Raw genomic sequence first — 12,278 nt, 5'->3', positions numbered from 1 at the left:
GTCTTGAAGGTCTTCCCGTGATGGGGTCTTGAATCCGCTTGGGGGATCTTCTTCGAAGAGACGCTCGACTCCGATGGAGAAGTAACCAAGTGGATGAGCAAAGCTCTATCTCAAATATGAGCTATCACAATGCTAACACTAGAAGAGAGAGAATTCGTATATATATAGGCAAAGGGGGCGAAGGGGTACATGGGCCTCAGCCCAACACAAGCACACAGGTGGGGGTCCAGATGATTTAGACGGGTAGACGGATGATCCGAGTCAGTGTCCGGATGATCCGGGGGATGGCCCGGATGAGTCGAAGGGGCAGGCAGCGGCGATGACGGTCCGGATGTCTGGAGGGGGGTCCGGATGTCCGGCTGGGGTCCGGATGATCCGGGTGCTCGTCCGGATGGTCCGGCTTCCTGGTCCAGCTTTGGGTGTCTTCGAGCACATTATCCGGATCGTCCGGACCGGGGTCCGGATCGTCCGGGCTCTGTCCGGGTCGTCCGGGACCTCGTCCGGATCATCCGGCCAGCCTGAGACTTGGCTGATTTTTTCTCATTCTTCACGCATTTCTTTTGCTTCTGATTCTCCCTGCTTCTTAGCTTCTCCATGGCTAACTCCTTGGTACCTGAGTATGCAAAGAGTCCCCATTTGAGGTAGTAGCCATGTCTCGTGTGATTCGAAAGGGAGTTGTGAGAGGAGTGATGTCACCTCGGTTTCGAGAGCTCTTCCACGTGCTCTTGTCATTGGTCCAAGTGGTGTTGTAGGAGATGTAGATGCGTCCATGGGGATGATCGTGGGATGCTCCGCATCAGTGAACCTCGGGATTAAATCCATGTTAGCTAGCCTTGTCATACAACCGAAATTTATGTGACAGACGTGAATGTCAAATCTCAGATTCATTCAAATGCATTTGGTTCACGACTTTATTACAGAAATCCTCTAGGGAAAGGCGGAACAAACCACCACAATCATATCATTTTCCAACAAATAGTCCATACCGAGATACGACTATTTTGTTGGACTCAAATACTAACTTAAACCTTTCTTTACATAGAAGGGAGCCACTAACGAGATTCTTCTTGGCGGCGGGGACATGCTGCACGTTCTTCAGTTGCATGATCTTTCCTGAAGTAAAGTTCAGATCTATCGTGCCAACACCATGAACAGAAGCATGTGAGCCATTCCCCATCAGGACGGAACAATCTCGTGCGACCTGGTAATAAGAAAACAAAGACACATCAGCACACACATGAATATTGGCCCCAGTGTCAACCCACCAATCGGTGGATTGACAAACTGAAAGTACGGTAAACAGATTACCATACCCAGATGCCCCATGATTGTTGCTTAGAGTGACGTTGACAAACTTGGGTCCTGTCCTGGCTTCTTGTACTTGTTTGGGCACTTGTTTGCCCAATGTTCCCCTGAACTACAAGTAAAGCAGCCATCTCTCCTTTTGTCTTTCTTCTTACCCTTCTTCTTAAAGATAGTATTCTGCTGGACAAAGTTCTTTCCCTTGAACTTGTTGAAATTCTTCTGTACCACATTGGTGCTAGAAGAATCCTCTGCCCCTTTCACGTGTGAGTCCTTTGCTCTCGAGTTTTGCTCAACACTTACATGGCCAATGACATCCTCTACAGAGAATTCACGTCTCAAGTGTTTGAGAGAAGTAGCAAAGTTCCTCCATGCAGGAGGGAGTTGTGCAATAATGCAACCCGCGGCAAACTTGTCCGATAACTCACACTTCAGGAGCTCCAGCTCCTTAGCGATGCACTGTATCTCATGGGCCTGGTCCAATACAGAACGGCTATCAACCATTTTGTAATCGTGGAACTGCTCCATAGCATACAGCTCGCTCCCAACATCGGTTGCGCCGAACTTAGCTTCGAGCGCATCCCACGAGTTGTTGGCAACACACATATGGAGATACGTGTCCACAAGCTTGTCACCGACCACAGTAAGAACGGCTCCCACAAAGATGGTGGTTGCCTCCTCCTGTTCAGGAGCAACTGTTACCATGGGAGACACACCATCAACCCAGAACACGTTCATTGTTGTGAACCACAAGGTGGTCCTGGTCTGCCAACGCTTAAAATGTGTCCCAGTAAACTTTTTCGGTTCTAGAGTAGCGATGAAGCCATGAGTCGAAAAATGCATAAAATAAGGTTTTTGGATTGTTGGAAATGTTAGCACTTTCCCGACTAATCTAATCCACGAGTAAATAATTAGCATGGCAAATATGGTATGCATCTCATACCGATACCTAAACATGTGAGCACGTATAGTACATAGAAACGAAACATCTATGAACAACGTATATACATCCAGCACATGAACGAGCGGATAGGGGATTAACTGAGTCATACCCTTCGGCTGGCCAGGCCAACGCGGCGGCGGTAGTAGCAGCCTCGGCATCAGCCAAGGCCTTCTTCTTGCCGACTTCGTTGTCGGACATGGAGTCGATGTAGAGGAAGTAGTGGAAGCAGAGGCGGACGAAGACTGGGACGGATCGGGAGCAGTCGTGTCGTGATGCTCCCCAAAAACCGTATTGCCGTTCTCCCGGGCAAGATCTCGAACGGCAGGGTTCCAGAGGTACCTGCTCTCCCGACCAACCGTGCACGCGGTCATCGGGATGGGATCGCCGGAAGCGAGGGTTCGCTCCACTAGCCAGGGCCTTCTTATATAGCCCGTCGGATAGCGAACAGACCACGGTCCAACGTCTCGGACAGTGGCACTTCCGTAAGCGACTCGTTAATTAATCTGATATTAGTTAACCATTCCTGATCGATAATAAGCTTCGTCTCGGCTCATTCCCGCAACCCGCAGCACGTGTGCGTCGTGGCGAGGCGGACGGGCGGCGGAGGAGGAGCGTGCGTGTACAGCTCCTATTCCTAAGCTCCCAATAGCAAGTGGTAGAGCAGTCTTTATAAAGAGGTCTCACTCTTCCTACTGTAGCAGTATGGTACTAAACTTTCCACGCTTCCCACCACTTACGGTACACATACATGGCCTTAGAGATTAATCAAGGATTATTGTCTTATATAGGCCTAAGCCAAACGATAATCCATCATAAGGTTGGTGTCGGAAAATGATTTTAGGGCAGGAGCGAGAAGGTTTTTTGGGCATCAGAAAATTCAGATGATGTAAAACCGGTGCAAACTTTTAAACATGAGAGTACCGCCATCGAAAAAGCACCCAGCCTTTTTTTGCGGAAAGAAAAAAAAAGCACCCAGCCTAGTGTAGTATTATTATTACTATACCCTGAAAAAAAATAGCACGCTATAATACCGTTAATAGCACGCAATAATATATTAGGAACTGTCTCGTTAAATAAATTAATGTACAATGCCTCGCTAATAGCACGCTATAGTACGCTAATAGCATATTTTCAGAGCCACGCTATTTTTTGTACTAGTGCGCTATTTTTTTCATTGCTACTATAACATCCGCATTTGACCATTAGAGCTCGAATTTAATAAAGTTGGTGTATCACGCGGCCAACCGCGCCAGGGCCTCGCCGGCATGCTCCCCGGTGGACTGCCGGAGCCGGCGGTAGTCGTCGTAGCCGAATGTCCTGAAGAGGCGGTGGCTGCCGGCGCCGACAAAGGCGTCCGGCGCGCGGACCACGTCGTCTTTGGGCGCCAGCAAGAAGAGCGCGATGGAGACGCGCGGCACGGCCGCCACGCACTGCACGCGGTGCCTCACGTTGTGCAGCGCCCCGTTGCTCCACGCCTACGCTACACAGACAGACACACAAGAGACGAAGTCAAACGTGGGAGACGTAGGGAGGCCAGAAGATGGAGGCATCGCACTGTACTGTACCGTGGCGACGTCGCCGAGGTTGACGAGGAAGGTGCCTGGGACCGGGTCCACGGGCGCGAACTCGCCGGTGTCCGGGTCCGCCACCTCGAGGCCGCCGACGCGGTCGTCCTCGTGGAGCACCGTGAGGAAGCCGGAGTCCGTGTGGACCTGCACGCCGGTCTCCCCCACGGTGTCCGGCGTGTACTTGTACCTGTTGATGCGAAACTGGCACGGCCAGTCCTGGAACATGCGGTGCGACTCGGACTCCTCCAGGCCGAGGCTCGCGGCCAGCTTCGCCGCCACGTCCACGATTAGCTCGTGCGTCTTCTCCGCGTATCTCCTGATGGTCTCCCTGCACAAGAAGAACCTCCGGGCTCGGGGCAGATGACACAGGAAAGAAGCGGCAAGAAAGTCACCTGAACACGTACACGTACCTGATGTGCGGTGGCGCGTGGAGAGAGGCGCAGAAGGCGTCGACGTCGGCGCGGGAGGCGGCGTCGTAGAGGCCGAACGCCTCGTAGAGCGGGTTCGTGGCGGTTGGCGCGACGTAGCCGCTGCCGGAGATGACGTCGGCGTTGCAGCGCTTGGCGTCGTCGGGCAGGTCGAAGAGGGCGCGCACGGCGGCCTTCATGTCGTCCTGGAGCGCGCGCGGCACGCCGTGGCCTGCCACCCGGAAGCAGCCCAGGCGCTGGGCCGCGTCCCGCAGCCGCGCAGCCTCCTCCGGCGCCGCCGGGGCGAGCAGCAGGTCGATCACCGGGATCCCCGCCATTCTCTCCTTGCTGCTGTTCTGCCTGATATCGTGGCGGTTTTATGCACGAGATTTGTGTCTATACGGGATCGGGGTGGCGGGGAGTGGGACCGCCTGGTGACTTCCAGCTGGGACTTGTCGGGAGCAAAACAAGAAAGGGTGAGATGAACTTGGACACGCAATTTCGAGATGACCTGAAATGAACACCGCCACGACTCTAGCTAGAGGAATCACATCATATCATGAATGTGCAATGTCTCTTTGTCTTCGCAACGTACAAAAACGAACTGACAATATAACTGAGACACTACGGAACTTGCAAACAGACAACACAAGATACATTGCAGGCGTAAAAGGCTTGGGACACACAACTTCTTTTCATGAGAATGACGAAGATCTGAACCGATCGTGGCGTTTTTCTTGATCTGAACCGAGCGCCAGGCAGGCAGGCAGGCAGAAGAGCGGCCTGGCTTTGGGTGCAGTGGATGTTGTGCATCGTCATGGATGGCTTTGTGCTACCTGCCGGCTCACTATTCATCCATCTTGGGCGTGGTAGCCAGATCTGGCGCGTGGTGACGGTGGACGTGTTCGCCGCGGTGGTCCGCTCCGGCCCAGTTCCGACATTGTGACGGCGGCTTCGACAGTGGCGGAGACAGGGGATCAGCAGGCCCTGGCCCCCCAACATCACTGATTTGGTACTAATATAGTAGCAATGAACAGTGCAGAATTTAGAGAATAATACATGCACTAGTGTAGTTTGGCCCTGTAATCCAAAGTATGTGTCATTTGGCCCCCTAATCTTTAATTCCTAACTCCGCCACTAGGCTTCGGAGGCGGGTCTGTTTCGTCCAGGCTAAGTCTGACAACAACCGTGCGCTTCTGATCAACTAGCTGTGCTCCTGCTCCGGCACTCCGTCCATGTCGGCTCCGGACAGAACTCTCTTCGACGAGGTGGTAGCGGAATGGTGGTGTTTTCCGCCATCGGTGTTTGGTCTTTATGGCAACCACTCCGGCCGACGGCAGCGGACTCACAACGGATTGCGGTGATCAGGTCTTCGTGAGGGCTCCTCTCTTCAGACCGATGGCTGAGTTCAAGGAGAGATGCAAACTTTGGACAATGACTTGACGCAGAGGGATGGTGGTGCAGCATGGCGGTGCACAACGCATGTACCTGCTGGGATCGGGGAAAGTGATGGCGCAACACATAAGTGATGTTGATGATGGTGCTACTCAAGCACCTGGTGAGCGAGTCCTGGATTAGGGGGTATCCGGACAGCCGGACTATATACGTCGTCCAGACTATTGAAGCGTGACGATACAAGACTCAAGACTCTGTCCCGTGTCTGGATGGGACTCTCCTTTGCGTGGAAGACAAGCTTGGCGATCCGGATATTGTGTTTCCTTCCTTGTAACCGACTCCATGTAAACCCTATCCCTCTCCGGTGTCTATATAAACCGGAGAGGTTGGTCCTTAGAAGGCCGATCACAATTACAATCATAATCATCATAGGCTAGCTTCTAGGGTTTAGCCTCTACGATCTCGTGGTAGATCTACTCTTGTACTACTCATATCGTCAATATTAATCAAGCAGGAAGTAGGGTTTTACCTCCATCGAGAGGGCCCGAACCTGGGTAAACATTATGTCCCTTGCTTCCTGTTACCATCAGCCTAAGACACACAGATCGTGACCCCCTACCCGAGATCCGCCGGTTTTGACACCGACATTGGTGCTTTCATTGAGAGTTCCTCTATGTCATCGTTGCAAGGCTTGATGGCTCGTCTCGTTGTCAAGGACAACATTACCTTTGGGGGAGCGCTGGCTGTAGGCCAAACTCTCCGACTTGGCAGCTTCATCATGGCCGCCCCATCGGCTGTCGCCCCGACGATGGCCTCTCGGGTCATCACGCATAACCTTCGCATCAATTCAGAACTTGCCGAACAGATGGATTCGACGGAGCTCTCCTCCCTTAATGAGCTCTTGGATCACATCGCCGCTTTGGGAGTCGCTACGGACCATGACCGGATTGGGCTTAAACCCGACCAAAGGGACATTAAATCCTCACCGGCCACCCATGAGATAGCGATAGTGGAGGAACCGCACACGGATTACCCCTCAATTTTGAGGACGAATTATGTCTGGATCACCGATCTCCCTGAGCCGGACACCCGCCTGAGGGAAGACATGACCCGGATCCCGGACTTAGAATCGGGCATTGGGCCGGAGAAATTGGGCAGCACCCCGGATCCCGAGCTGTCAGGCTCGGAAGCTCCCATGCCCTTGGGTACTAGATCGGATCAGAATCCGGATTCAGCTATTTCCACCCACACGGACTTAAACCGTCTCTCCCATATCAGGCAAGAGCTCCAGGAGACAGTACATCTTTACTGGGCCAGATTCCTCCTTCTGCTAAACAAGGTTAAGGACTGCCGCGAGGAGGACATAGTCTCACTTTTCTGCAAAAACTGCACGAACAAAGGAATCCTTAATGCTATAAGTCGCCGTGACATAGTACACTTTGCAGACTTGGCAACCATAGTACAAAAGTACTGTGTGATGGAAAGCGCCTGGAAAACCCAAACAGAATTTTGGGATAGTCCGGCTCTCACCAAAAAATTTGTCCGAACTAAACGGGCGAACTCTTGTAAGTCGGCCGATCCAATCCCCAAGAAACCAAAGCCCACCCCAGGGCGGGGAACCGTATTGGAAGAATGGCTCAATGGGCCATGTAAGTTCCACAGTACTCCGGACACAACACCAACCCATAGCCTTAGGGCATGTTGGATACTCCGGCAGGTAGCAAAAAGTGGCGAGGATCTCCTTGTAAGCTGATGACCCAGTAGTATAGGGGATCTATCGTAGTCCTTTCGATAAGTAAGAGTGTCGAACCCAACAAGGAGCAGAAGGAAATGATGAGCGGTTTTCAGTAAGGTTTTCTCTGCAAGCACTGAAATAGTAGGTGATAGATAGTTTTGTGATAAGATAAATAGCAACGAGCAAAAAATAAATAAAGTAAATAAAGTGCAGCAAGGTGGCCCAATCCTTTATGTAGCAAAGAATAAGCCTGGACAAACTCTAATAATGAAGAAAGAGCTCCTGAGGACACATTGGGAATTATCGTCAAGCTAGTTTTCATCATGTTCGTAAGATTCGCGTTCGGTATTTTGATAATTTGATATGTGGGTGGACCGGCACTTGGGTACTGCCCTAACATGGACAAGCATCCCACTTATGATTAACCCCTATTGCAAGCATCCACAACTACAAAAAGGAGTATTAAGGTAAACCTAACCACAGCATTAAACATATGGGTCCATATCAACCCCTAACGAAGCAACGCATAAACTAGGGTTTAAGCTTCTGTCACTCTAGCAACCCATCATCTACTTATTACTTCCCCATGCCTTCCTCTAGGCCCAAATAATGGTGAAGTGTCATGTAGTCGACGTTCACATAACACCACTAGAGGAGAGACAACATACATCTCATCAAAATATCGAACGAATACCAAATTCACATGACTACTAATAGCAAGACTTCACCCATGTCCTCAGAAACAAACGTAACTACTCACAAAGCATATTCATGTTCATAATCAGAGGGGTAATGATATGCATAAAGGATCTGAACATATGATCTTCCACCAAGTAAACCAAATAGCACCAACTACAAGGAGTAATCAACACTACTAGCAACCCACGGGTACGAATTTGTGGTTTGGATACAAGATTGGATACAAGAGATGAACTAGGATTTTGAGAGGAGATCGTGTTGGTGAAGATGTTGATGGAGATTGACCCCCTCTCGATGAGAGGATCATTGGTGATGACGTTGGTGATGATTTCCCCCTCCCGGAGGGAAGTGTCCCCGGCAGAACAGCTTCGCCAGAGCCCTAGATTGATTTCGCCAAGGTTCCGCCTCGTGGCGGCGGAGTTTCATCCCGTAAGCTTGCCCATGATTTTTTCCAGGACAAAACCCTTCATATAGCAGAAGATGGACGCCGGAAGCCCACCAGGGGGCCCAGGAGATAGGGGCGCGCCCTATGGGGAGGGGCGCCCCCCTGTCTCCTAGACAGGGTGTGGGACCCCTGGCCTATTTCTTTTGCCCAAAAATTCTTATTAAATCTGAAAAGTTGTTTCGTGGAGTCTCAGGTCTTTTGGAGTTGTGCAGAATAGGTTTCCAACGTTTGCTCCTTTTCCAGCCAGAATTCCAGCTGTCGGCATTCCCCCTCTTCATGGTAAACCTTGTAAAATAAGAGATAACAGCCATAAGTATTTGAGATATAATGTGTATTAATAGCCCATAATGCAATAAATATTGATATAAAAGCATGATGCAAAATGGACGTATCAACTCTCCCAAGCTTAGACCTTGCTTGTCCTCAAGCGGAAGCCGAAATCGAAAAATATGACCACATGTTTAGAGATAGAGGTGTTGATAAAAATAAAATATGGACATGAGGGCATCATGATCATTCTAATAACAACAACATATATGGATTTTGTCATATGATTTCTTACGTTCAAGTAATAAGCAATTCACAATGTCAAGTATGGTTCAAAAACTTCATTGGGAACTAACGAACTATAATCTCAGTCACTGAAGCAATTGCAATTTATCGTAACATCAGAAAGAGTCAATAATAGAGCTTTTCAACAAGCTCACATACTCAACTATCTCGTAGTCCCCTATAATTGTTAACACTCACGCAATACTTGTGGTTATAGAGTTTCGGCCGGACACTGAGAAATATAGGGGCTTATTGTGTTGCCTCCCAAGATATTCACCTTTAGGTGATGTCAACGATAATAGCCTATGCCAACTTACATCCAATTGGATATATGTATCATAATCTTTCAAACATGAGGAGCTTGCCAAAGGATAAAAATAAAAAGGGAAAGGTGAGTATCACCTTGACTCAAGCATAAAGTAAAAACATAAAGTAAAGGATAGGCCCTTCGCAGAGGGAAGCAGAGGTTGTCATGAGCGTTTAGGGTTGATGCACGAAGTCTTAATGCAAAAGAACATCACTTTATATTGCCCCTTGTATGTGGACCTTTATTATGCAATCCGTCGCTTTTATTACTTCCACAACAAGTTCGTACAAAGCTTATTTTCTCTGCACTAATAAGTCATACATATTTAGAGAGCAATTTTTATTGCTTGCACCGATGACAACTTACTTGAAGGATCTTACTCAATCCATAGGTAGGTATGGTGGACTCTCATGGCAAAACTGGGTTTGAGGATATTTGGAAGCACAAGTAGTATCTCTACTTGGTGCAAAGAATTTGGCTAGCATGAGGGGGAAAGGCAAGCTCAACATGTTTGGAAGGTCAATGACAATATACTTTAACTAAGATGTCAGAAAACATAAACCATTATGTTGTCTTCCTTGTCCAACGTCAACTCTTTTAGAATGTCATACTTAATGAGTGCTTCACAATCATAAAAGATGTCCAAGATAATATATTTATATGTGAACCCCTCTTCCCTTATTACTTCCTACTAATTGCAACGATGACCAAGGCTACGTTCATCAACTCTCAACAATTTTCATGCCTCATACTTTCTATGTGTGAAGTTATCACTATCCATAAGATCAATATGAACTCTTTTGTTCTTTCTACTTTCTCAAGATCATAGCAACATAGCAAAGCCCTTGACTCAACACTAATCTTTATTATAGATAGCACACGAACTCGATTACATAAAGAGATCACAAAGCAAAACTCAAAACTACTTGATATCAACTTCAAACTAATAGATCAAGATACTACTAAAAGGATCGAACTAAATAAAGCGGTAAAGATAGGAGTGTGATGGTGATATGATACCGGGGCACCTCCCCCAAGCTTGGCAGTTGCCAAGGGGAGTGCCCATACCCATGTGATTATTTCTTCGGAGGTGGTGAAGTAGGAGTTGTTGCACTTTCTTCTCTAGCTTGCGTCTGAGGCTAAAATTTTCCTCCCTCATATCCTCATTCTCGAGCTCAAGTTTCATTATCTTTTTGCATAGTGCTGCCTTGCTGTCCTGCAAAAAACGTGGTGGGATAGATTGGACCTTAGGGAGGCTTGACTTCTTGAACTCCACATGCATATCACCAGGTTGAGGCAGTGGATCGTCCTCTTCATCAGAGCTTGTCTCCTCCTTCCTCTTTGGATCATAGTCTTCTTCTTCCTCTGTGGTCCAGCCATAATGTTCCACATCCCCATATACTTTTGGGTTTGCAATATAATCAGCCATGTAGCTCTCTCCCTCCGAATCTTGGGAAGACATCTTGTTCCAAATCTGCAACAGGAACAGCTCGAAACGACAACAGAGGATATTTGCGTGATACGGTGGTCAAAACCTTCGGGAGTATATATAATGAATTTTTACCGACCAAAATACGTAACATACAAGAAAACAGAGTCCGGGAGGCACACAAGGTGCCCACGAGACAGGGGCGCGCCCTACAGGGGGGCGCCCTCCTCTCTCGTGGGAGCCTCGTGCCCCTTTCGGACTACTTCTTTCTTCCTAAAATCCTTAAATAATCCAAAACTGATAAAAATTGCCATTAGAGTTGTTTTGGATTCGGTTTACTTACCGTACCATGTACCTATGCCTTTTCGGAGTCTGGAACGTTCTGGAAAGTGTCTCTTATATATTCCTCAGGGGTTATGGTTTCAATAATATTAGTTTCAACATTGATAGGATTACCTGAAATATAATGTTTAATTATTTGGCCATTTACCACCCTCGGGTTTGTGCCTTCGAAGTTGTTGATTTTTATAGCACCAGAACGATAGACCTCCTCGATAACGTAGGGACCTTCCCATTTTAAGAGAAGTTTTCCTGCAAAAAATCTTAAACGAGAGTTGAACAATAACACATAATCTCCTACGTTAAACTCACGCTTTTGTATCCTCTTATCATGCCAGTGTTTGACTTTTTCTTTGAAAAGCTTGGCATTCTCATATGCTTGGGTTCTCCATTCATCAAGTGAGCTAATATCAAACAACCTCTTCTCACCGGCAAGTTTGAAGTCATAATTGAGCTCTTTAATAGCCCAATATGCTTTATGTTCAAGTTCAAGAGGTAAATGACATGCTTTTCCATAAACCATCTTATATGGAGACATACCCATAGGATTTTTGTATGCAGTTCTATAGGCCCATAATGCATCATCAAGTTTTTTGGACCAATTCTTTCTAGATCTATTCACAGTCTTTTGCAAAATTAATTTGAGCTCTCTATTGCTCAACTCTACTTGACCACTAGACTGCGGATGATAAGGAGATGCGATTCTATGATTGACATCATACTTAGCAAGCATCTTACGGAAAGCACCATGAATAAAGTGTGAACCACCATCAGTCATAAGATATCTAGGGACTCCAAACCTCGGAAAAATAACTTCTTTAAGCATTTTAATAGAAGTGTTATGATCAGCACTACTAGTTGGAATAGCTTCTACCCACTTAGTAACGTAATCAACAGCAACTAAAATATGTGAACCATTAGAGGCAGGAAAACGTCCCATATAATCAAAGACCCAAACATCAAATGGTTCAATAACAAGAGAATAATTCATAGGCATTTCTTGACGTCTACTAACGTTACCTATTCTTTGACATTTATCACAAGATACGACAAACTTACGAGCATGTTTGAAAAGAGTAGGACAATAAAAACCAGATTGTAGTACCTTGTGTGCAGTTCTATCTCCAGCGTGGTGTCCTCCATAGGATTCAGAGTGA

The 12,278-nt window shown here is 47.7% G+C and overlaps 1 protein-coding gene across 1 annotated transcript; it reads right to left on the bottom strand.

Annotated features, from left to right (window-relative positions):
• Positions 1–3,278: 3,278 nt before the first annotated feature.
• On the bottom strand, positions 3,279–4,595 carry LOC119320219 (2-oxoglutarate-dependent dioxygenase DAO-like). Its single transcript, XM_037594320.1, has 3 exons — positions 4,224–4,595; positions 3,811–4,141; positions 3,279–3,720 (listed from the first exon to the last, which is right to left on the bottom strand). The coding sequence occupies exons 1-3, from the start codon at positions 4,556–4,558 to the stop codon at positions 3,478–3,480; spliced, it is 909 nt and encodes a 302-aa protein (XP_037450217.1). The 5' UTR covers positions 4,559–4,595; the 3' UTR covers positions 3,279–3,477.
• Positions 4,596–12,278: the final 7,683 nt, after the last annotated feature.

The sequence above is a fragment of the Triticum dicoccoides genome, chromosome 6B (assembly GCF_002162155.2).
Source record: "Triticum dicoccoides isolate Atlit2015 ecotype Zavitan chromosome 6B, WEW_v2.0, whole genome shotgun sequence".
NCBI classification, from domain to species: Eukaryota; Viridiplantae; Streptophyta; class Magnoliopsida; order Poales; family Poaceae; genus Triticum; species Triticum dicoccoides.
This window is presented reverse-complemented; position numbering and strand designations above follow the sequence as displayed.